At 37.9% G+C, this 26,207-nt stretch overlaps 2 protein-coding genes across 2 annotated transcripts in view; one reads left to right on the forward strand and one right to left on the reverse strand.

Moving 5' to 3' along the window:
- The window catches only part of Hadha (hydroxyacyl-CoA dehydrogenase trifunctional multienzyme complex subunit alpha), a 41,780-nt gene extending 30,853 nt beyond the window's left edge, over nt 1-10,927 (reverse strand). Inside the window, exons 1-5 of the mRNA XM_046441416.2 lie at nt 10,675-10,927; nt 3,561-3,602; nt 3,398-3,468; nt 2,082-2,215; nt 1,163-1,301 (exon numbers count right to left, since the gene is read on the reverse strand). Of these exons, the coding sequence (XP_046297372.1) occupies nt 1,163-1,301; nt 2,082-2,215; nt 3,398-3,468; nt 3,561-3,602; nt 10,675-10,741 (453 nt within the window). The 5' untranslated portion in view covers nt 10,742-10,927. The remainder of the gene's footprint in view (nt 1-1,162; nt 1,302-2,081; nt 2,216-3,397; nt 3,469-3,560; nt 3,603-10,674) is intronic.
- A 44-nt stretch (nt 10,928-10,971) lies between these two features.
- The window catches only part of Hadhb (hydroxyacyl-CoA dehydrogenase trifunctional multienzyme complex subunit beta), a 39,730-nt gene continuing 24,494 nt past the window's right edge, over nt 10,972-26,207 (forward strand). The window contains exons 1-4 of the mRNA XM_046441417.2: nt 10,972-11,138; nt 18,002-18,076; nt 18,181-18,225; nt 24,810-24,909. Of these exons, the coding sequence (XP_046297373.1) occupies nt 18,010-18,076; nt 18,181-18,225; nt 24,810-24,909 (212 nt within the window). The 5' untranslated portion in view covers nt 10,972-11,138; nt 18,002-18,009. The remainder of the gene's footprint in view (nt 11,139-18,001; nt 18,077-18,180; nt 18,226-24,809; nt 24,910-26,207) is intronic.

The raw sequence follows: 26,207 nt of genomic DNA on the forward strand, positions 1-26,207 counted from the left end.
CTTAGGGTGGTACCTGATGCTTTCTATAATTTACCTTTTCAGTTTTTTCATGCTTTCCCCCTAATTTATTAACCCTTTTGGGTTGTAGGTCTACCTTAAAAACCTTCTCAAACCTAGAGAATCTTGCAATAGAAAAACACACACATATTTTATGTGGACTCCAAGTTAAGAAGGCCTGTACTTTAGAGACCTATCCTTCCAATCAAACAGTTTTACTCAGTTTCCTCATAGGTGCTGCTTACTATATACTATATGTGGAATGCATTTTCAGGTTAGCCAAATTCAGCCCATCTTTTAAGCCCAGATCCAAGTTTTCTTTTAATATTTAATTTTTAGTTTTAGGTGGACACAATATCTTTATTTTATTTTTATGTGGTGCTGAGGGTCGAACCCAGTGCTTCACGTACGCCAGGCGAGCGCGCTACCACTTGAGCCACATCCCCAGCCCCAGAGCCAAGTTTTCTTAATTAACATATGTGAAAATGTCCAGCAAAGAGCCTCACACACGATATATATACAATAAATGTTATTTTCTTTTCCCTTCTTTCTTTTCTTACATGCTTTCTACATACACGAATCTCTTCTCTCCAATCAGGGCACTTGACCACTGAGCCACGTTCCAGTCCTATTTTGTATTTAATTTGACACAAGGTCTCAATGAGTTGCTTAGTGTCTCGCTTTTGCTGAGGTTGGCTTTGAACTCGTGATCCTCCTGCCTTAGCCTCCCCAGCCACTAGAATTACAGGCATGTGTCACTGCACCTAGCATCTTCTCTCCAATCTTATATTATTTACTATCTTTATTACTCAAAAGAAACTTAAATTTGTTTCTGAACCAGATTTAAAAACATGAATGTGAATCACACTTTTGTATCTTTGCTCTGCAATCTTGAACTTGCTTTTTAGAAATGAAAAGAACCTTGGAAAACACAAATCTCAGTTTATATGTTTACATGTGAAAATATCACAAGTTCGTTTACTAGATTTATGCCAGTTGCTCTGTCACACAGATTAAGAATTAAAACCTATTCAGAAGTTTAATATGGAAAAAAAGATGAATATCCTCTGAAAATGTTTTGCAAGCTAAGTAACAGCCTTAGGTTTATAGCTGGTGACTCTCACCAATGAACTGGGGTGTCTCAATAACTTGAATACATCTGTACCTCAAGTCCTCCTCCCAAACAGGATCCATTGATGGCAGCCACGACAGGTTTGGGGGACCTTTCAAGTTTCTCAAACATTCTCTGTCCTTCCTGTGATATCTGTGTTGCTTCTTGAGGGGTCTTACAAGACGCTAACATGCTGAAGTAGCCACAAAAGTGAACAGGAAACAATCAATGATGAAACCACATCTACAGTCTTTGTTAAATATATCATCTACTATATACTTATCCCATCCCACCATATAGCAATAATTAGTAATGAGTTTTTAAATACGAAACAAAAAACACATTACACAATTTATTTTCATTTCTATAACAAATCATCAGATTACAAAGCTTTGTGTATGAGAACATCACTTGGTTAATATTTTCACTATCAAATTAAACAGCAATCAAAACAACAGCAAAACAACAACAAAATACAAAAGCTCTTAGGTTGTTTAGAGGCACTTAAAATTTATTTATTAATAGACCCCCCTATGTTTTTTGGTAGCAGGGATAGAACCTGGGGCATTTAACCATGAGTCACATCCCCAGCACTTTTTTTATTTTTTGAGACAGAGTATTCCTAAGTTGCTTAGGGCCTCACTGAGTTACTGAGGCTGGCTTTGAATTTTCAATCCTCCTGCCTCAGCCTCTGGAGATGCTGGGATTTCAGGTGTGCCTTACCATGCCAGGTCTCCCCCAATGATTTTTTAAAAAATCTGTTACAATAATAATGTTGTAGGAAAAGACTACATTTATTTTTACATGATTTAGCAATAAGCCCCTCGATTTTTGTCAGTCTTGCTATGCTCACAAAAATAACATAAAAAAGTTTTCAGAAAACTTACTTCTACCTTCTTTCAAAAGGAGGAATTATTAGGCCTAATAATAAATGTTCAAGATAAAAGACAACTTAAAGTTTCCTAAAACTTACTTGATATCAGCACCTGCAACAAAGCAGCCTGGCTTTGATGAGATGAGGACGGCACTTTTGATTTGATCACTGGCCCAGATTTCATTCATTACTTCCATGAACTCTGTTTGTACTTCTTTATTCAGTGTATTTACCTGCCAAGGGAAATAAACCTAAGGGTTTAAATTTGAAATACCAGATGTCTAATATTACCATCAAACGTTTTTGTTATAAGGAAGAAGGAGAAGCAGAAAACAAACCCAGTAGTTTTCTATTCAGGCACCTTTGGCCAAGTACTAGCACCCCTTCCTTTAAAAACAGGAGGGGAAATCTAAATCATACTCCTAAGAGTTTGAATCACATGTAAGCTACAAATAAATTTACAAACATTTATTGGCAGGGAAAAATCTGTATAATATTAAGGAAAAAAGGAAATCAAAATCAGACACACAGTGTGATCTTAGCTTTATAAATATTATTTATTAAAAGTGGATTAAATGTAGTTATCTTTGGGTTTGGATTATGAATGATTATTATTTTTTTCTTCATAATTTTTTGTAGTTTTAAAATTTTCTATCACCAGCATGTATTGTGTTCAGAAAAATATTCAATGAGAAAATTCTGAAAAAAATACCTTAAACTTGAATCATTGTTTAGTGGGTGCTAAGATTTACTCTAGTGATAGGGTCAAGTGCTTTCATCTAGGCCTCTGGTCATAAGATTTTTAAAGTATGAAAGCTTTACACCATTTTGAGATGGGGGAAAAGCATGGGTTCCTGCATTAAAGCTCTTCTTGGCAAAAGACTGGAGTAATACTGCATGCCTTGTTGAAGTTGCCAGACACAAAAGAGGTTCTTTGAAAAGAACTTGATTTCTAATATTTGAGTTGCATGGAGTCATTCAGATTCCAAGAAGCTTAACAGCCAAGTGCCCACATTTAACCAGCCAATGTACTATGAATAATGACCAATGCAGGTAATAAAGAAAGTGGATCCAATAAACTCATATTTAAGATGGGCAGTGAGTTTCAATTCTTATAAACAAAGCTTATACTTTGGTTCTGATCTAATAAGTCACATCCTTATTCTACACTGTAAACAGAAGGCTAGTCTCATTAATCCTCAATATCAATCTGACAGAGTCAACAAGAAGGAATTCTTATATGAGAATATCTGCTTCAGAAAACTACCTTCATGGGGCAATCTGTCAAACTTTAACCATCAACATTATTAATCCATGTGACAGGATTATTGCCAGATTGGTAGATTACTTTCCACTCAGGATTAGATCAGCAGATGTAGTTAGTAGAAATAACTGCAGAAAGTTAAATTAGGTACCTTTGAATTGGGTGAGTTAAGTCGAATAACTGCCACATTCCCTTTGACGCCATAGTTAACATGGGTTCTAGCTAAAAAAGACAAGAAAATTTATTAGTAAATATGTTTACTACAAAATAATCTAAGAAGCAATATAAGTATGACCACAAGAAATTAAACTTACCCAGCAAAGCAGAAGACCCTGAAAAGTGGCGGCAACTACAACCTGTAAGGAAAGGGCATTTCAAAATTAATTACTGTGCAAAACAGGATTTCTTTAGTACCCTCAGATACAGCAAAGCTGGAATTTTCGGTAACAACCACCCACCCCCAATCAGAACAATGTAGTCTAGACCATCATTGTGACTACTACTACATCTTTTTCATTTCAATTATCAGGTCATGTGATTACTCAGATACTAAATAAGGTAGGTAAGAGAATATCCCCTCTCCCCCTGCCAAAGATGACACATCCCCAGAAGCTGTGAATATATTAGGTTACATGGCAAAGAGGGATTGAAGTTGCAAATGGAATTGATTGCTCATCAGTTGACCTATATAGGAAGAGTATCATGGATTATCCCAGTGGGTTTAGTGTAATCACAAAAGGAAGAGAGAGGTGAACAGAATCAGAGAGATAACAGTGAGAGAATGTCTTGGCCCCAGGATATTGGAAGAAGGAAGGAAGTGAGCAAAAAGTTAAGAATGCAGGCAGCTTCTTGAAGCTAGAAAAGGTAAAGTAACTGATTTTCCCTTACAGCATCCACAATGACCAGAGCTCTGTCCACACCATTGATTTTAGCCTGATGAGGCCCATTATGGACTTCTGATCTCTTTAACTATAAGATAATAAATTTTTACTGCTTTAGATACTAAGCTTGTGATGATTACAGCAGTTATAAGAAATTAATACAGTAAGTAATAAGTAAACTACAAAGCAATCCTTAAAGTCAGTTCCAAATGTACTCCAAATATATCCTAACTATGCTTTCCAGCCACATCTACTTACATTTTTATGGAAAGATAGACTTTATGGTGTTATCAAAAGTAATATCAAGGGGAAACAATGGCTACTATAAATGAAACATTCCATATCACACTTTGCTATTATAAGTATTTCTAACTGAAAATGTCTATACTGTACTCCACCAAGAATATTCCCACATTTTGGATAACAAAGACCAGCTCTGTTCTCTCCTTCTTAATCTCTTCTCTAGTTTAGTTTCTCCAGCATGATGATATAGAGATCTATCTTGATATGACTTATAGCCATCCTGGTTGTAACCACCATTTTGCTTATCAGGATAAAATGGCAACCACCCCAAACCCTATAGGACAAACAAAATGGTTAAAATAGTCAGCTGAGTGTGTTGTACTGGCCACTGATGCCCAGACTGTTTCTTCACTGACAATGGACATATTAATAGTTTTTGAGGAAGACCAGGTACATGCTGGTTGGTGGCCCAACTCTGACTAGCTTAGCATACAAATTCCATCTTCCTAGGTCTGGGGATGTAGCTCAGTGGCCTAGCAAGCTTGAAGTCCTGGGTTTGATCTCCAGCATTGCACCTCACCAAAAGAAATTCTTCCTCCTACCTTGGGAATGAGATTTATTGACCTGTTGTGCTGCAGCCCAAGCACACTTCTGAAAATTAAGTCCCCAATAAATTGTACTTTGTGCAATCCTGGATCTATCTGCTTCTTTCTTCAGTCACATGGTCCCTTCTCATACACCAGGACTGGGTTTTTCCATAATAACAATGCTGATGTGATCTTTTGGTTCGTGGGGGGCCTTTCAATTTGGACTCTAACAGAGAAGGTAAGGAATATTGGGGAATTCTAGGCAAATTTGTTCTGGGCATTCCTCTTTCTCTTTTTACCATTAAGGGTCACTTTTATTCTGCTCTCATCCAAACATCTTGCTCTCTGTGGTAACCAAGTTGTTCTGGAGGACACCCAGTGTCAACATCTCTTAATAACTGTTAGGTCGGTTGGTGGATTGCTCTCTGTCGTAACCAAGTTGTTCTGGAGGACACCCAGTGTCAACATCTCTTAATAACTGTTAGGTCGGTCGGTGGCAGCGACCTAACAATAACAATTTCCAGTCGCCTTCAAAAAAACCTTTCTTCCCTTGTCTTTCATTCATGGTTTACTTTAAACCATTTCTCCTATGTGCCTCTTTAATGCTATACTCCTTTTTCCTCCCTGTATCTTTCAAATCTTGCTGTAGTCTTACGAGAGAAAGTTTTCTCTTTGGTTCCAAAAATAAAAACAAACCATCCCTTAACTGATTAGCAGCTGAGCAGCTGTACACATGAAACACACCCAGGAAAAGGCATACGTCTTACAACGATATCAAATATAACAGAACTAATGCTTTAATAATATATCCAGTGGTTCCTTCATCTTCTAATTATTCTAGCTTTCTTCATGTATTATTTCTTTTCTACTTCTTCTTCTTTTTTTTTTTTAATGCTGGGTATCAAATCCAGGGCCTCCTGCATGCTAGGCAAGTACTCTACCACTGGGCCACATCCTTGGCCCCCCATTATTATTATTTTTTAAATTATTAGTACTAATGCTTGTTTATTTCTATTTTCATTGAATTCTAATTTTTCATTGAATATGTGGGAACCACTGATTTGGAGAACCTAATGGTGGGTAGAATGGGGAGGAACATCAGTATTTAGCCAAGGCTCTTGCTTCTATCAGCTTTTTCCTCCATCTTTCAATTTTTTAAAGGAAGGGAAAGGGAAAGGAAGAAAAGGGAAGGGAAGAGGAAGGAAGGGACAGAAAATAGCAGCTTTATATAGGTCTTGAAAGGCAATATAACATATTACTGAGAAAACTATATCTGGCCCCAGAACCAGAGTAGGGTGATCTCAGGTTCTCTGTCTGCATTTGTTTTGTTTTCTTTTTTCTAAAGAGAGAGAGAGAGAGAGAGAGAGAGAGAGAGAGAGAGAAAGAATTTTTTAATATTTATTTTTTAGTTTTCGGTGGACACAACATCTTTGTTTGTATGTGGCGCTGAGGATCGAACCCGGGTCGCACGCATGCCAAGAGAGCACGCTACCGATCGAGCCACATCCCCAGCCCTGCATTTGTTTTCTAAGCAATCCAAATCAGCCCTCTTAGTACAAAGACAAAGAATGGGTTCAACTACTAGGTTTATTTACTACCTGGGTGATCATGAACAAGTCTCTGGGTGAATTTCAGTGTTTTAAGATAGGAGAAGCCAGCCATCATTTTCATTCAGTGCCTGTTTCACTAATGACATGCTTCCCCTCTGCTTCTCTACCATTTGAAATCTGTGTCATTTGTATTTATCAATTTTCCTTCTTTGTATTTGCATCGTGGTTTCAATATTTTCCACAAACCTCACCTTCAGATTTCAACTATACAACTACAATTGCTCCCTGCCCAATTTGTTTTTGTTGTTGTTTTTGTGTGTGCTAGGAATCAAATCCAGGGGTGCTTTACCACTAACCTATCCCCCCAGCCCTTTTCTATTTATTTTGAGATGGGGTCTTTTTAAGTTGCCCAGGATGGCCTCAAACTTGTGATTCTCTTGCCTTAGCCTCCCGAATTGTGGGGATCATAGGCATGAGCAACTGCAAACTGCTGTCTTCTTGCTTTTTTACCTTTATCATTTACTGATTGTTCTCTAATTGCGCAGCTATAGCAGGTGTTCTGTTAACTAAATTATGATCCCTTCCAGCAACACATCATTCAAAAAAATCTACTGTGACCTAACATGCACTGTTCTAGGAACTTGAAGTAAAAAGGTAGAAAACAAACAAACAAACAAAAAACCTGTCTTGGTGGAGATTACATTCCAGGGCAACAGAGGATATGATATCTAGGAAAAATCAGTTCCTGCTCAATATAGATAAATGAAAACATGACAATCAATCCAGAATCAAAAAGAAGTTTGCTTGTAAAGTAGAAATTCTAGTGGGAAGGGAAGCAGGGGATAAGCCATTCCATCTAGAACAGGGCAGAGCAAGAACCGACTGACTGGGAGAATAGTTTGGGACAGGCAAGGTAGAAGGAGAAAATCCAAGAAACATGAATATGTAAATAAGTACATCAGAAGTGCTTAAGGAAAAAAGAAAAGAAGAGAAACTAAGAGCAAGCATGGATTGCAATTTTAAAGATCAAATATTTGAGCTAACAGGGAGGTATGCATTGACCTATAGTTTAAGTCATTTTAACTCTTGCCAACTAACCCTCCTTTCCTGTAAACACACCCACACACTTACATAAAACCTCTTTAAAATAGGAACAAAAAGAGAAAATCTATAAATGCACAAATATATTTAGAAAAGAATTCCAAACCATACTGAACTAAATCAAGTTGAAGTACAAAGTAACTTTGTTTTTGGAATCTGTCCTTACCAATGCATAATAGCAAAGCTTACTCTAGCAGCCGGATGAACTTTAGCCTACATCTGCTGTGCCAGTAAAAGAGAAACCTTTGTCCTACTTTTTAGTCATCTTTATATGTAACTCAAGTGAATATATAAAGATCACGTGAGCTACAATCAGTGGAGACAGCTGAATTGTACTGACACAAATTTCGAATTTGAAAATGTTATTCTCCTTTTAACAACAGCTTTCCTCAAAATTCAACCTTGAGAGAAGAAATGGGATTAAGAAAGTGAGTCTCAAATTAAAAAACACTACATCACATTTCTCTCTAATTGAGAACCTCTGAAACTTATTACTGACATAATTAGGAATTTAGATTGAGAAGGAGTAGGAATTAGAAACATGGTCAAGATGTGATTTTCATTTCATAGTTATAGTCAGAATTCTAGCACTTGTAGAGCACGAGTGCACTAAAACTTCAAGAATTACAAGTCAGTTCCAAGAGAGTTCAATCATTTCCCAGCAAATGTTATAGTCTCATAAAAAGTCTCTGTAATGCAGGGGCTGTGACTCAGTAATAGAGCACTCGCCTGGCACAAGTGAGGCACTGGGTTTGATCCTCAGTGCCACATAAAAATAAAATAAAGGTATTATGTCCACCTACAACTAAAAAAATATGTATTTTTTAACAAAGTCTGTACAATGCATTGGCACACACATTCAAGGTAAAGGAACAATAATCTGTTGTCTAAAAATGGTAATCCAGGTGTATAGGTAATTTTAAAGATAATTTTCCAAAATTTATAAATTGCTATCGAAAAAAGCAGTAACTGGGCTGGGATTGTGGCTCAGGGGTAGAGCGCTTGCCTCACATGTGCGAGACCTTGGGTTCGATCCTCAGCACCACATCAAAATAAATAAGTGAAATAAAGGTATTGTGTTCAACTACAACTAAAAATAAATATTAAAAACAAAAAAGAAAAAAGCAGTAACTATCACGAAACATATTTTCTTATTGGTGGAAACAATGCAAAATATATGCACATAAATTTCTATAGAGAAAATATAGAAAGATTAAGCTGTTTTTTTATCACACATGTTAAATGCAATAAATTGAGGATTCTTGGATGTACAGAATTATAGTTCTCCAGGGTTGAAAACAGTTATTAATAGTGAACATTTACTGAGCATTTACTTCAAGATAAACTGCTTTATACCTTCATAACCTCACAAAGTAGAACTATTCTCCCATTTTAAAAATGAGAAAAGATATAGAAATTAATTGTACAAGGTCACCCCAAGGTAAAGTGACAGTTTCAAACCCAGAAGTCAGACCACATGTTTAATGCTTTTAATTGTTCTGTCACTCTACTTCTCAATGCTAAAGAAAGTTTACAGTCTCAATCATTCATTTGACAGATAAGAAAATAAAGCTCACTTTGATTAAGGTTATTTGTCCAAAGTAACACAACTAGTGATCGGAAACCATGTGGCCTGACTACTACATTAGTGCCAATCTATAAGAAATGCCTTACAAATTTTGCAGGAGCAAATTCAAAAATATGATTTTTCAAAAGTGTTAAATGACATATGTGGAAAATAAGGAAAAATATGAAGTGAAAATGCAATCAAATGCTAACGGGAGGAATGTGAGTAGTAAGACAATAGATGATTCCTTTTTCTTAATCTCTTTCTCTAGTCTTTACAGCATTTCATTTTTTTGTAATGTAGTGATATTATGATTGGTATGATTGGTATGATAAGTATCCTATGGAGATTAAAAATAGGCTGAAAAAATAAAGAAGAAAATGGGAGCTCATAACCCACTTGAATCAAATTGTGAAATATGATATATCAGGAACTATGTAATGTTTTGAACAGCCAACAATAAAAAATTAAAAAAATAAAAATAAAAAGCTAGGGAATTAAATGCCTGCTTAAAAAAATAATAATAAAGAAGAAAAAGATTCAATCATTTAATTAATCCCTTGCAGTTAAGGGAGACTCCAGCTACCTGTCTTAAAAAACAAAAACAAAAACAAAAACACTACCCACTGGTTCAGCAGGAAGGAGAGAATTCATATTACAAATTAAAGCAAAAGTTCATAATTAAGTAAGTGGTATTAAGTGAAACATGCAGTGAAGTCATGTTGGACCTCACAGATTTGGAACAGAAGAAAAATGACAGGATTTCTAGAGCTACCCTCTTTGACAGATTTACTGCTGATTTTCAGGAGGAAAAAAGATAATATACTTAATACAGCAGAAACGAAATTAGATATAGTTCTTAAAATTATGTAAAGTTTTATTTATTAGGACTCAAGTTATTTGCATATGCTTAAAATGTGTCAAGGTGCAAAACCTCGCGTTTCCACATACTACATGTTCACACAGGAATTATTGAAACTTCAAGAGTTCAGCTACCCATTTAAGTACAAAAATGGTTCTTAGGAAGGAGCAGGGAATGGCAGGGATCTCCAAGGCTGGCCAGTTTCATCCGAGAAGCTTGTAAGACACCTCTTGTTGCAAGCCAAGGTGCTGTGAGGCCTCAACGATGAGACAGACTGGGTCCTGATCCTCCAGATCTGTGTCAGGCCCAGGCCAACAATAAATAAAAACAAGAAGGGCGTGAGCCCAGTAGTGCTACTCGGGAGACCTGCGGAAAGAGCCAGAGTGGGTGGAAAGGGCTCAGAAATGCTGGGAGTTACGGAGCCTGAAATCGCTGCAGGACTTGGGAGCTGTGAGAGTTAGTGACAGTCCCTTCTCAAGGACACAGGAAAAGGGGTTCCAGGACAGTATGCCCAGGCAGAAGGGGTCACTCGGCGGGAGTGGACAGGCGGCAGCGAGGGACAGGCGCAGCTCTTAGCCGCTCCAGTTCCTGCAGGAGTTCTATCCGAGATTCCCAGGTGCCCTCAGCCAGGTCTCACCTCGGGAGCGGAGGATCCTGAAGGCGTTGAAGCGGTTGAGGCTGCCAATTGCTCGGGAGGCCACCATCTTGAACAGGAGAGGACGAAAGTAGAGAGCGCTTCTATCTCCAGCGGCAAGAGCAGACCACTTTTTCCTACAGTCTAACTGGCCAGGCGCCCGACGTACTGCCTGACTAAAACCCAGGCGCTGAGTTGCTACCAGCCCCTTAACACTGCCCTTCCCTCCCGGCTCACAGGGCCAAAAGGGATGCTTTCTCTGCCCAAGGACGAAGGTCCTAGGAAGAGGGGGCGGAGCGCCGGGTTTTTTAGTCAGGCGGCTGGCGGGCAGTCCGCAAGGTCGGCAACTCTTGCTGGCGGGGGTGAGGGGTCCTTTCTAAGACGGGTCTACGCCTCGGTCCCTCTAGGTCTCGGCACTCGGGACTGAACCTCGGCGGGAGTGAGATCCCGCACGGAAGCGGACTGAGGTGAGACTGTGCACTGCACCGGATATTCGGCCTGTTTGGCTTTTTATTTTTCCTGTCGCCCCCAAGCAGATCCCACTTCTTTGCTTGCGGGAACAGAGAACACTCGCTGCGCCAGTGTCCGCGGCCCCTTCTCCTCCCTGGAAGAGTAGAAAATGGACAAGCCGGAGAGAGGTCTTCCGACCGGGCCGACAGTGCGCAGCGCATAGGCAGTGACTGGGAATCGCGCTATAGCAGTAGCTCGGAGCGGCACTGTCACCGGTCTTAATTTATCACCGCAGGTTAACTAACTGCATTAGTGTGTGCCTAAAACGCTGGGCTGCGTTTGAGTGTTTGTTGTTGTTTCAATTCTTTACTTGTAGCCAAGTTAGAGGCTGTTGAGATTCAGAACGGCGCCATGGGTTTACCCTGATGTCTGCTCTTAAAGGGGGGACTGGCCGTCCTGCTTGGTGACCCAGTGCTCAGGGGCACTTTCTAATCTTGAAGGGACCTGGCGATCATCTGGTCACTCATCCCCCTTCTGCCCCCCACCCCTATCCCGAACTTTACTGGTGAAGAAACAAACCCGGACCAATCAGAGTGGGTTCGTCCATGGCCACAGGTGGTAGAAACAGGACTAGAGCCTAAGTCTACATTTAATTAAGAACTCTGCATTGCACGATAGCTGTTTTGTGTTGAAAGATGGGCTCCGGTCCTAGAATAAAGTGACTTTTTTTTTTTTTTAAACATAATACTGAGGATCTATCTTGCTCCAGGCACCATTTTATTTAATCCTCATAATCCCAAAATTATTTTCATTTTCTAGTTGAAAATGAAATTATGCAAACTTTCTGGTCTTTGGCAAAGCCAGGATTTAGACATAAAAAGGAGGCTTAGATTATGCAAACTTTCTGGTCTTTGGCAAAGCCAGGATTTAGACATAAAAAGCTGAACTTCACTACTCACCAGATTGACTCTTATACAAGAAAGGAAACAAATGGCAGGCAAGTTGAGACTTAAATGAGATGTATGGAAAGAAAGGAGAGCCTTTTCTGTTTTAAAGCTCGGAGTCCTCCATCACTGGGAGCATTTTAAGCAGAAACTGGTAACCACTTCTCATAAATTGCAAAAAGGATTCTTTTTTTTTTTGTTTTGCGGGCGGTGGGGGAGGGCGGATACCAGGGATTGAACTCAGGGGCACTCGGCCACTGACCCACATTCCCAGCCCCTTTTTCTCTTTTTGTATTGTATTTAGAAACGGGGTGGGGGAGCCCTGTAGCTCAGCGATAGAGCACTTGCCTCGCCTGTGTGAGGCACCACATAAATAAATAAAATAAAGGTATTGTGTCCATTTACAACTGAAATAAAGTTTAAAAAAAAGAAAGAAAGAAAGAAACAGGGTCTCACAGAGTTGCTTAGCGCTTCTCTGAACTCGTGATCCTCCTGTCTCAGCCTACCGAGCCGCTGGGATTACAGGACCCTGGCACAAAAAGTATTCTTTATGCCAAAAGATAATTTCCAGTTCTGAGCCTGCCTTGTGCCCACATAGTACTCTGTTTTGAACCTTATTGCATGCAGGGCCTATTTAGATCAGGGGTTGCAAACCTTTTTTTGGAAGGGCCAAACAATAAGTAGTTTGGGTTTTGTGAGTCCACTTTGGTCTCTGCTATATATTTTTTGTTTTGTTTACAGCTCTTTAAAAATGTAAAAACTGGAGCTAAGGGTGTAGCTCAGTGGTAGGGGAGGCCCCGGATTTCCACACTCCTGAGCAGCAAAAAAAAAAAAAAAAGAAAAGAAAAAAATAATACCTCTTTATTCCTTCCATATAGAGATTCAGGTTTATGGATTTTTTTTTTTTTTCTGGCACAAAATGGAGTCTCACTCTACATTTGTTCTGCAGCTTTCTTTTTTTTATGTGTGTGTGTTGCTGGGGATTGAACCCAAGGCCTTGTGCATGCAAGGCAAGTAGTCTACCAACTGAGCTATATCCCCAGCCCCATGAAGCTTTCTTTTTCATTTAATATATGTTATGGACATCTTTCCAACATATACATAATGTATATGTATGTTTCATTTTTCTTTCCAACCACCTTACAGTATCTCAAGTTAAGCTTATGATAATTTAAATATTTCCTATTGATGTGCATTAGATTAGTTCCAGTTTTTCACAAATGTAAGCAGTGCTACAGTGAACATCTTGAGTATTCCTATAAGCTTGAGACCTATGTGTGGAACACATGCATTTTGAATATTTCCAGAGGTTAGAGACGAATAAGAGTTGTTTTTGAACTCGGAAATTTACAATTTTAATTTTGACAAATAGCTATAAAATTGCCTTCCAAAAAGGTCTTAGCAGTTTATACTTCTGTCAAATAAAATAAGAAAGTGGTTAGAACTATTCTTACCAGAATTTTGTATTAACCATATATTTAGTACTTGCCAATCTGATAAATCTGAAATGATACCTTGCTTTAATTTTTTTTTAAAGATTTTATTGTTAGTGAGAGGGAACTGTTTTTATTTTATTTGCTTTACCTTTCATTTTGGGGGGTCCTGAGAATCAAAACCAGGACCTCACAACACACGCCAGGTGAATACAACTCCCAGCCCTTGATATTTTAATTTCTTCTGAGTTTCTCATTTGCTCCTTTTTGCTTTTGATCTGTGCATTAGGAAGGGATCTTTCAGAAAATTTAAGTCAACTTGATTAAAGGGGTTTTTATTGGCTTACAGAACTAAAAACACAATAGAGGAAGGTTTCAGATAGGATCCGACCAGGGTTCCAAGTTTTTTTCCTTCAAATTCTTGGCTCTGTTCTTTGTGGAGTTAGCTCTTTCCAAGGCTAGTATTGTTCGTGTTTTCATAGTACTGTAGCTATTTGAAACATCAAAAGGAAAGATATATGTTCTAGAATTCCAGGGGGAAGACTTAATGTTAGGCTGATTAAACTGTCCGCTATCAATACCAGTGGCCAAGGCAATATCATGCACAGTTTTAGACCTTAGTTACCTGAACCATTGGTCGGGGTATAGAGAATGAGATTGTACTGATGGGTTAAATCCTGAAGTTGGACTGAATTCAATCCCACGTAAAGCAAATATAGCAACTATGTAATGGGGTAAAAGGCATACTGGAGTTAAAAACTACATATTCCATTATAGATTTTGTTTTTCTATAATTTGAAACAAGTTTTTTGTGAATTATGAATATTAATCCTTTCTGTTGTACATATTACAAATATTTTCTCTGAATCTATTGTTTGCCTTTTAACTTGAGTTTAGTATCTTTTGCTATGTATGTATTTTAAATGTTTATATAATCAGATCTATTAATTATTGTTTTCCATTATGGCTTCTGGGTTTTGTGCAAGAGATTGGAATCCCTTTCCTATCTAAGATTATCTACTGGTGTTTTTTCCCGGCACTTTTATAGTTGCAAAAATATATTTAAATCTTTAATCCATCTTGCATTCTTTTGTACTTTTTATTTGTTTATTTATTTGTGTGTGTGTGTGTGTGTGTGTGTGTGGTGCTGGGGATTGAACCCAGGGCCTTGTGCATGCGAGGCAAGCACTTTACCAACTGAGCTATATCTCCAGCCCTGTACTAATTTCTTTTAATATTTATTTTATTAGTTGTAGTTGGACACAATCCCTTTATTATTTATTTATTTTAATGTGGTGCTGAGGATCGAACCCAGGGCCTTACACGTGCTAGCCGAACACTCTACTGCTGAGCCACAACCCCAGCCCCTTTTGTACTTATGATGTGAGCTATGAATGCAATTTTTTCCCAAATGGTTAGCCATTTTCCCTACAATTTTTTTGGATAATTCATTTTTCTTCTACTTAGTTGAAATGCTGTATTTGGATACTAAATTCTCTTATACATGGGTATGCTTCTAAACTTGCTACATCCTGTTCTGTTGATAGTTTCATTCATTCCTGTGCTAGAACTTGCTCTATTTTCATTACTAGTGCTTTATAAAAAGTTTTGACATCTCTTAAAGCAAGGTTCCCCCTTTTGTTTTTAATACTTCTTGGGTTATTTTCATGGATTTTATTTCAAAATGGGCCTACTTAAGGGAATTTATCCCAGGCTCTATGGTATTGTAAGTAGCTTCTAGAAATGAAGGTAGTCATCTCATGGCCTCTTTTGAGTTTCCATGGCCAGAATCCCTGGAATATTCTCTAGGCTGGTGAGCCTAGCTAGAGCTTGGACTCCTCCATCTTTTTCCAGTCCATATGTTTGGAACATGTGATTTTTTTTTTTCCTTTTTGAAAGCCATAAGGCATATGCCTTTTAAACCTTAAGGTTTTTATATTATCTGTTGTTAAGTATCAAAGTACTACCACGTTTAACAGTTTAAAACAGTATTTGTTCTCATACAATTTCTTCAAGTCAAGAATATGGAGTGACTTAGCTGGGTTGTTCTGACTAACGAATTTCTTTTTTTTTAACTTTTTTCTTTTGAGAGAGAGAGAATTTTTTAAAATATTTATTCTTTTTTTAGTTTTCGGTGGACACAACATCTTTGTTTGTATGTGGTGCTGAGGATCGAATCCGGGCCGCACGCATGCCAGGCAAGCGTGCTACCGCTTGAGCCACATCCCCAGCTCCCTAACAAGTTTCTTATGAGATGCTATCAGCATGTTGGCTAGAGCTGTAGTCATCTGAAAGCTTGCCTGCACTAGAGGATTGACTTCCAAGCTTACTCATGTGGCTGTTGGCAGGAGGTATCAGTTTTTCCAATATGTAAGCCTCCTCATAAGGCTTCTTGTGATGTGCCATCTGACTTCCCCCAGAATGATCTGAGAGAAAGACTTAAGACTGAAGCTGCAGTATTTCCTATAGCCTAATATCAGGAGAGACATACCATCACTTCTGACATATTCTTTTGTTTAAACAAACCAACTGCAGTGTAGCATGGGAGGCAACCAACCATACAAGGGTATGAGTACTAAAAGGGAAAGTTTATTGGAGTTCAGCTTGGAGGTTGGCTACCATAACCTTCATTGACAAATCCCATGAGTTCTTCTCATTTTTTTAAAAATTAAAACATGTTTCAAAATTAAGAAATTATAAAAAATATCCAATGACAAGTGTTCCTTCCACTTAAGTTCCCCTTCCTTCCTGCTAAAAATTATTTTTAATATTTTCTTTGTACTTCCAAGGATGTTTTATATTGATAGAAGGAAATTACATACTATTTTTTCTTTTTTAACATGATTGATAACATGTGATACACACTATTTTGTATCCTGTTTTCTTCACTTAATAATATAGCTTAGAAATGGTTCTGTGCGCTGGGTGCGCACCTGTAATCCCAGCATCCGTGTAATCCCAGCATCCGGGGAGGCTGAGGCAGAAGGATCACAAGTTCAAAACCAGCTTCAGCAACTCAGCGAGGCCCTAAGCAACTTACTGATATCCTGTCTCTAAATAAAATATAAAAAGAGGCAGGGATGTGGTTCAGTGGTTAGGCGCCCCTGGATTCAATTCCTGGTACCAAAAAAAGAAATGGTTCTGTGTTGGTACATAATAATTTATCTCTTACAGGTGCATAATATAGGGTTGTAGCATGATTTACTTATCTAGTGCCCTTTTTGTTGGTTATTCTAATCTTGCTATTATGGTGGCAACATAAGTCATGAATATAATGTCCAATAAGGTAAATTCATGGTAGTGGAATTGCCGAATTAAAAGTCAGATGTGGGGCTGGGGTTGTGGCTCAGCGGTAGAGCACTCGCCCAGTGTCTGTGAGGCCCTCGATTCGATCCTCAGCACCACATAAAAATAAATAAATAAATAAAATAAAATAAAGGTATTGTGTCCAATTACAACTAAAAAAATAAATATATTTTTTAAAAATTTTGGGAGTAAATAAAACATTAAAACTTTTTTAGTGTTGGCAAGTAATTACCAAATTGTCCTGCCTAGGAATTGCACAGTTAACACCTTGGTGGCGGCATATGAGTGTGTGTTTATTCATACTCTTATCCACACAGTATATGTCAAGACTTTTTGATTCTTCACTGATTTTATAGACAATTAAATCTGTGTGATTTTAATTTTAATTTCTCTTATAAGTAGAACTGAAGATGTTTTCATATATTGAAGAGCCATTTATATTTCCTTTTCTCTTAACAGTCTGTTCATATCCTGTATCCATTTGCTGTTTTTTTTTTTTTTTTTTCCCCATTTGTTTTGTAGGAACAAATGGGAAATTTAACATTTTGGGACCTCATATATTTTAAATATTTTTACTATATAGGCTTTTTGTATGTTTTTTAGCTTTATAATTATTTTGGAATAGTACCAACTTTTGAAGAAAAAAGTAGCAAGTACATAACTTCAAAATTTTTTTCTAATAGCAATTGAGAGTAAGCTCCTAATGTGATGCTTCCCAATCTCTGAAAACTTTAGTGTGTAAACCCCTAAAATACAGATATTCCATAAAGCCTTCTATATAATCACAACACAGCCTTCAAAGGCAGGGGATTAACACTATTGTTTTCATGGTCCTGTCCAGCAGTCTGTTTCTTTGGCCTGAAAGAGAAAAGCACAAACCTGGAGCTAGACTGCCTGGGTTCAAATCCAAGCTATACTACTTACTAGCTGTGGGTCTTTGGGCAAGTCACTGAATCCCTCTATGTCTCTGTTCCCTCGTCTCACAAAAAGCTATAATAATCATGCCTGATTCTTAGGTCATTGTGAGAATTCTATGGTTAGTGCTTATAATAGTGTGAAAACTATAACAATACAGCTATTATAATGTCATTATTAGAAAAAAGATAGACTAGTTTTATATTAGCTATGGTTATCAGAGATTATAGACCACAAATTGCTCAAATAACCTAGGATATACTTTGTTCTTTTCTTTTTTAGGTTTCAAAATGACTTCCATCTTGACTTCCACTTTAAAAAACCTTCCCAATACATCAAAATGGGCCCTCAGATTTTGTAAGTATAATTTTTCAATTTTAAGATTAGATTTGGATTTATGAGCACTTTACACAGACATTGAAAGGTATTGCTTTTTGTAAATAATTTATTTTGTCTTTCAGCTGTAAGACCTCTGAGCTGTTCCTCCCAGCTATTAGCTGCCTCAGGTACAGTAATTTAAAAAACAAACATTTCTTATTTAAGTGTTAGATTCTATATTTGTGAATTTCAAGTAAAAACCAAAACTAATTTGCTAGTTCTCTTTTTGTAAGCAACATGAACATCACTATTACCTTCAAATTCAAAACATTATGGGTTAGGCTGGGGATGTGGCTCAGTGGTAGAGCATTTGCTTAGTATGTGTAATACCCTGGGTTCAATTCACACCACTGCAAACAAAACTTACAGGGCTTGAAGATAGGAGATAGCTTTTTGTGTTTTGAAGCTCACTGGATTCATGAAATTTCCCTAAACTTGTTGGTTGGTTTTTTTACCCTGTGACTATCAGTCCTGGAGATGATTAGTTTACAAGTAGCCTTGAGACCATTATGGAGCTAAAAGTTGACTTTTAAAATTTGCAGTTAGTGATAGGCTTCTCTATTGAATATCTTCTTACCCCATATATAAAGTATTATTGATATAGAGGGGAACTAGTTAATAAAAGAAAATTGTTTAGCTAACATGAAATAAAAGTAAGGAAATTTATTGATTTGATATGGTCATTTAGACCCTCAATAAAACCAGTGAATTAGGCTTCTTCATGGTTGAATATACGCTTCTGCAGAATTTGCTTTACGTATATATCTTCACTGGTCACTGCCAAAAATACCCTGACAAATTCTTAGCATTTTTCTCCTTGCCTATTTTTTTTTGTATTGACCTATACCTCTCATTTTGGTTATATGTTGGTCTTTCTACTTACATAAGAATAGAAAAAGTACCTTCCAAGATTCAGAAGACTTGTACTGTGTTCTAGCTATACCTTCTGGGCAGTGTGGCCTTGAATTGGTCACCTTGCTTCCCTGTGCTTTAGTTTCTTCCTCTAAACAAGAAATAATTTTAGTCTTAACAACGTTATATAGCTATGAAGATATCTCAAAGCCCTTTAAAAACTCTATAAACTCAAGTTCAAGATGGTATTGTTATATTCTCAGAGATCTGTGCCTAATCACAATTAGAGAAGTTTCATGTTGTCATGTAACAAGTAGATTTTCTATGACTTCTAAATTCTAACTAGATTGTAGATTTTTGTTAGCTCCACAAAGAATAATTTCTTTCTGTCTCATTTCACCTTTCCCCTAATTCAAATGTGCACTAGGCCTTTGCTGTGCACATTCACACAGATAGACCTAATCTTGCTGAGTGGGAGAAGGTCATTCTGAATGTCTACAAAGAAGGCATTTATGTGGCATTGAGACTGTTCTTCATGTTGCTCTGTAACTATTTTGTTATATTTTGTCTGCCCAACTACATTGTGAAACTCTTGTGAGACGAGCTTTTCTGTGTCCTCAGTGTCTAACATGGTGTCCTATAAGTGGTTTGTATTAACACTGATGATGATAATGGTGCAATAAGGCACCTAATAAAACAAAGAAATGTGACCAGATGATTTGAGGGCAGGGAGTGGCGTGTGCTAGTGCTGAGCAGGTTTTAGGTTGCAGTAACTTTGTTACTAATATTTCCTCTTCCCACTCATGTGAATGTCCCTGCTTGACTGGGCTGTTAGGATGAAGGAATTAGAAGAAAGGAGTATAGGATTCATTGATGATGTTTTCTGGTGAACTATGTGTTCCAGGAAATTTTGACTACTTGCTATCATGACACACTACTAAACCAGTCAGGGTCACTCCAGGTGAACTGGGCTGGTACGAAATAATCACACAAAGAGAAATACCTTTTTCTTTGGCTTCTGTGACGGCTTCTCTGACTCAGCCCCCACAAAGGAGGCAAGGCAGGCAAGAAAGAGAGCGAGGAGCATGTTCTGAACCCTTTTATTGGGGAAAAGCTGTTCAAATGAGGCAAGGGGTCAGGTTTCAGGGGGTTGAGTCTAGCTTTGTGATGTCTTGCTGTCAGCAGGTTGACATCTTGGAAGGCTATGCCCTTCCCATGTGCTGTGTGGGGATCATAGGCAGAACAAGTGAAAAGGACACATACAGCCCAAATGGGAGGCAACGTCCAGTCCACTTTGTGTGCTCAGTGCTCATAGTTCACTCACATACAGCCTATGGTTGGCTCACCACATACATAGCTCCTGACCAGAATGGCTCATGACACTTTGCTGGTTATATATACCTATGTTTACATCTCTCTCTAAATATATACATATGGAAATACAGCAGCTATATAATTCTTGATGCATCTTTATCTTCTTTGATTTTAATTGTACGTGAAGAATATAAGATATGAATCAGACAGTCATTGAATCCTAGAATTTGAAGTCATCGAGTCCTTCCTCATTTGCAAATAAGAAATTGTTGTCAGAACTCTTAATTCAGATTCTTATGATTCATTTCTACTGTATGCCCTTAGCACAGTGGAATACATATAAAGGAGCTGATTTATTGCCCTTGAGAAAATTTTGATGTGCCTAAGAGCCAGTGTGCACATGAAAAACAAATGAGAATCCTCTGGGAGACATATTTATTATGTTCAATACATAATGAATAACAAATGTTTTTAAAATATGGTTTATAGAATTAGTTTAATTTACTTTTTAATAAGCTGAATTGTTTCATAGGCAATTTTTGCCCTAGTGGTATCCATAGAAGTTCAGAGGCAGTGACTACAGGTAATCACAGTTATCAGGAAAGTTTTACTAGGAGGTAGAATGTGAAGTAACCTGAGAGACCTGAAAAAATTGGATGAAATGGGACCATATAGATGGAAAGGTCCCTGAATAGAGGTAAGGAGGTTGGGGCCAAAAAAAAAAGATTATATACCCCAACAACGTCACATACACACACACACACACAAAAAAAAAAAAAAGGTAAGGAGGTTGAAGTAAGCAGAACTGTAAGGGACTGGGAACTTGCTCGACTTTTTATATTTTGAAGAGTCGTGGAAAATACTTTCAGATTATTAAGGAGGAACCAAGTAAAGTATGAAATTCATTAGAGGAATGAAGAATTCAAATTTTATCCGAAAATGTATAAAAAGAGTACGTGTTCAGTTCTTGAAAAGCACAGTGATCATATATCATCTGTCTTTTCATCACATTATTCTTTCTAAGGTCAGTCATAAGTAATCTGCAAATTTAGTGGCCTGTTTTCAGTCCTCATTTGCCTTGAGGATTGAAACATCAACCTGTCTCATTCTCCTTGCCTTCCCTGCTCTTACACACCATCTGTCTGGCTCTCTGGAGCATGCACCTCACTCCCCACCACCGTGTGCCGCAGTCTGGCTGGGCACAAAATAACAAGCTGCCACACAGCCTTGTAGGTTCAAAACAGGAACTCCTTTATTCTCCGCACTCCTGCGTACGCCTCGCACGAGGCCTTCTCTCCGGACACACCACACACCAACCAGAAAATCCCTCGTCCCGCACTTCCCCAGCCAATGCGAACTCTTCAGGAATCCCTGCGAGAGCTCAACGGGAACTCCGCGAGAACTCAAAAGTCATTATCTTAATGGCTCGCTGTCGTCACCTCTCAACCACTACTTCTGGCAAAAATGCCATGCGTCATCCCGACTCGGCTGTGGCCTTCAACAACCGTTGTCTTTGATTCTCAAACTGCCTCCCAAGGTTACTTGCTGTCTCTCAACTCTGCTCTTCCAGTGTAGAGAAAGCACGTAGCCGAGTATCTTTTTCTTGTGGGCAGTGGACCCCCAAGTTAAGGATGAAAGGGTTCTTATATACTTTACTGGGAAAATGTTAGGAACAAAGAAAACAGCTGTGGGAACAGCTGCTTTTCTCATGTACCATCTGGTATGCCCCTCTCCTGTCCTTTCTGCTTCTTTTTGTGTGCCTTCACTATTCTGTTGTCTTTGATTACTCATTGTTTTTGCTGTCCCATAACACTGACTAACAGATGACTTCAGTTTACCATTACCCTGGTTCTTTATCTTGGCATCTTTTTGGCTTCCACTAATGGGCATTTCTTCCCATGCTTCTTCACTTAGATTTCTGAGACAGAGAACCTGGCCAGTGCAGTTTATCACTTGCAGGAGATGACATAGGTAGTGGCTGTGGTTTGGATGTGGTTTGAGTACATCCCCCAAAGGCTCGTGTGTTGGAAGCTTGGTTCCATTGTGTTGATGTTGAAAGGTGGTGGAACCTTTAAGAGGTGGCACCCAGGAGAAGGTAATGAGGTCATTGAGGGTATCAGCCTTAGAAAAAATTAATACAGTTCTTTTAGGACCCTGGTTGGTTCCCTCAAGAGTGGGTTGTTATAATGTGAGGCCACACCATGTGCTTAGCCGCTTTGGCACATGACCATTTCCTTTCCTGCTTCTTTGCCTTATGGTGATGCATCCAGAGGGACCCTTTACCAGGACACTAGCACCATGTAATTTTAACTGTACAGACACCAAATAATCTTCTTTACTAAGTACTGATCTTAGGTATTCTGTCAGAGCAACTCAAAATGGGCTAACACACTGGTCAGCCACTCTGTAGATTGATTGTTGGTAGGTCTGATCTACCCACATTGAATCTGATTGGCTTTTGCTGTGGACTTAGAGACATAACCACTTATGGCAGCACCTTTGGCAGGGACTATAAACAAGACAGCTCCCTGTAGAGGGGACTGTGAAATGGCAAGTATGTCTTGACTCTGTGATGCTTTCTAAGCTTCATATATCTTTTAACTTTCTGTGTGGCACTCCAGAGTTTAGTTTTTCATCTTGATCTACAGGCCAAATGGACATACCTACCTGATTGTTTCTCCGTCACATCAGATTTTAAAATGAAGTCATCTTTCTTCCAAAACCAGTTCTTATTTTGTATAGGGTTGCTTAGTCTCCATAAGCTTCCTTTATAATCTTGTTTTCAGTTTTCTTTTCTTCTACATTTGGTTGTCCTCTAGTCTTCCTTTATAAAATCTCTTGTATTGGTCCCTTCCTTTATGTTCACATTGATCCTGCCTTTACCATGCCATCAGCATCACATGCTTGGGTCTGCCAATTTCCTTGCTTTCCTCCTTGTTGCCTTTATCTCCTTTACCACTGCATCTCCATAGAGCTACCAGGATAATCTTCAGACCCTTTTTGTCATTACTCTTAGCTCTCACTACTGTTTCTTTCAAGTCAACCATAGATACTTATCATAAGTATTTCCTGTGACATCAATGAGTGTGGTAATAATGTAGGATTTCTTTTCCCTCACTGTTAATGGAGTGATAAACAGGTGAATTTTAACATTAACAATAACATGAAGATGTGGAAAGGTCTTCAAATTCTGTTGTTAAGTCAGAAAAATATATGTAACACAAGTTATGCATATGGATGTATTCAAAAGGATTTGAAAGTTCATACACCAAATTAACAGTATTTACCTCTGGAAAGGAAATTTTATTAATGAGGGAATTTTAGTTTTTACTCTTCAAGTTTAGTATTATTTACTTTTTACAAAATGATGTGCATATGTTTACATTTTATTCTTTAATTAACTAATTTTTGTGGTGCTGGTGATCAAACCCAGGGCCTCACATATGCTAGGCAAGCATGTTACCATTGAGCTATGTTCCCAGCCTCTTAGTGAGACCCTGTCTCAAACGGCTTGCCTCAAACTTGTGATCCTCCTACCTCAGCCTCCTCAGTTGCTGAGATTACAGGCATGTCACTGTACCCAGCAGGAATGTTACTTTTTTGAGTTAAATAGAGTTAGCCAAATTGAGTCAAACAGAGTTGAAGTTTTTGCAGAGTAGTAATGCACATCACAAGTGGCCTTATTTCTACATAGAAAGTCAAGAATATCAAACTATGTGAAGAGTGAACAGTATCAAACAATTGTGACTTCTGATGTCAAGTTTATGTATAAAATTGGTTATTTTGGGGGCCGGGCTTGTGGCTCAGCAGGTAGAGTGCTCGCCTAGGCACTGGGTTCGATCCTCCGCACCACATAAATGTCAAATAAAGATATTGTGTCCATCTAAAAAACATAAAAAATAAATATTAAAAAATTGATTATTTTTAATGTAATAGGTTGTCAAACACAATAAAATGAAAATTTTGTTAATTACATAAATACCTTCATCATTGTGGCTAATCTTTGTTTACCTTTAGTATTATTTAGAGTCATGCATGTGACCTGTGTTCCCAGCCTCCTCTTTGCAAGACCAGCTGAGGCAGGAGGATTCAAGATAAGCCTCAGCAACTTAGTGAGACCTTGTCTCAAAATCAAAAATAAAAGGGCTAGGGATGTAGCTCGTGGTGAAAGGACTTTTGGGTTTAATTCCCAGTACCCACCCCCGCAATATATATATATACACATATACATATATGTACGTATGTGTGTGTGTGCGTGTATATGTGTGCGTATATATATATATATTTGTATAAGTGGTTTAGTAAATAACAATGTAATTTAACATTGAATGATATAATTCTTCTTAGAAATGACTGTCTTCAATAATGTAGAAAGTTGGGCTCGGGTTGTGGCTTAGTGGTACAGTACTTGCCTAGCATGTGTGAGGCACTGGGTTCAATCCTCAGCACCACATTAAAAAAATGACAATAAAATAAATTTTAAAATGTAGAAAGTTATCTGATTTCATATATTTTTATTAATAATTCTCTGATCCTTATCTTAAAGCTGCCCAGCCCAAATCAAAGAAGACCTTAGCCAAACCCAATATGAGGAATATCGTGGTGGTGGATGGTGTTCGCATTCCTTTTTTGCTGTCAGGCACTTCGTAAGTATGAAATTATCATGTTATTTCTTCCTTCTTTTATGCTACTGACTAAAGTGGTCTTAGTAAATGTAACCTAGTAGGTAATAAAATTGTTAATGGACTAATGTATAGATAGCAACTCCAGGAATAAATATAGAATTAGTTAAGCTAGTGGTGAAATAATATGGCAGAATGTTTTTTTATCCTTTCTCATAAAACAGACCTATCAGATTGAATAAGCCATGCTTTGAAAGCCCAATGTAGATCCAGACACCTTGCTTCCAAGAGCTATCCTTTTCTTTTCTGGAGACAGTATATTACTTAAAACAAAAAACAAAAAAATTATATATATATATATATATGTGTGTATGTGTGTGTGTGTGTGTGTATATATATATACATTTGTAAATAGACACAATAAGTTTATTTTATTTAGTTATTTATTTTTATGTGGTGTTGAGGATCGAACCCAGTACCTCACACATTCTAGGCAAGAGTTCTACCACTGAGCCACAACCCTAACCCCGAGTATATTTTTTATACCTCCTCAGAAGTTTGAGTGCTGAGGATGTGGGCCTGTGGATACTCCAAAGGGCCCATAATATACTGCTTTGGCTTCCTGGAGATTATTAGACTTGCAGTTGACAGGTCTGGTTCAAACCAGGGGCATAGCACAACCCCAAGTGTGTGGGACCAGAATGGTCCTAGACCAGCCTGAAAATTCCTTAGAACCTAACAGCTGTTTTCCTTGGTCTTTTGCGTCTCTACTGAGGTTCAGTTTGTCTAAAAGTTGATAATGGGTTTTAGTAATTAGGTGCAAACAATTCTATTCTGTGTAAATTGTTTTAGTATTCATATTTTGAGTAAGCAGTCACTAACTTTAAAACTTTTAAGAAATATTAGGTTATTTAGTAAAAATAATAAGACCTATCTTTATATACTGATATGGAAGATCTGAGATCTTAAAGATATGTTAACTATAAAAAGTAGTTTACAGGGCTGGGTTATAGCTTAGTGATAGAGCTTCAATCGTCATCACCACATATATAAAAATAACTAGATAGATAGAGGCCCTGGGTTCAATCCTCAGCATGATAGATAGATAGACAGACAGACAGACAGACAGGCAGGCAGGCAAAGATCCATTGACAACTAAAAAATAATTTTTTAAAAAAGTAGTTAACAGAGTACTGTATATAATATGCCATCATTTGAAAAGTGTGTGTGTGTGTGTGTGTGTGTATAAACATAGTTACAACCAATCAACAACAGTCATTTTTAAACTAGGACCTGGAAAGTATTTTCTCAGGAGTACTGCT

Source organism: Marmota monax, unplaced genomic scaffold (assembly GCF_021218885.2).
Source record: "Marmota monax isolate L192 unplaced genomic scaffold, Marmota_monax_Labrador192_F-V1.1 WCK01_AAM20220418_F8-fsc00010, whole genome shotgun sequence".
In the NCBI taxonomy this organism is placed as follows: domain Eukaryota; kingdom Metazoa; phylum Chordata; class Mammalia; order Rodentia; family Sciuridae; genus Marmota; species Marmota monax.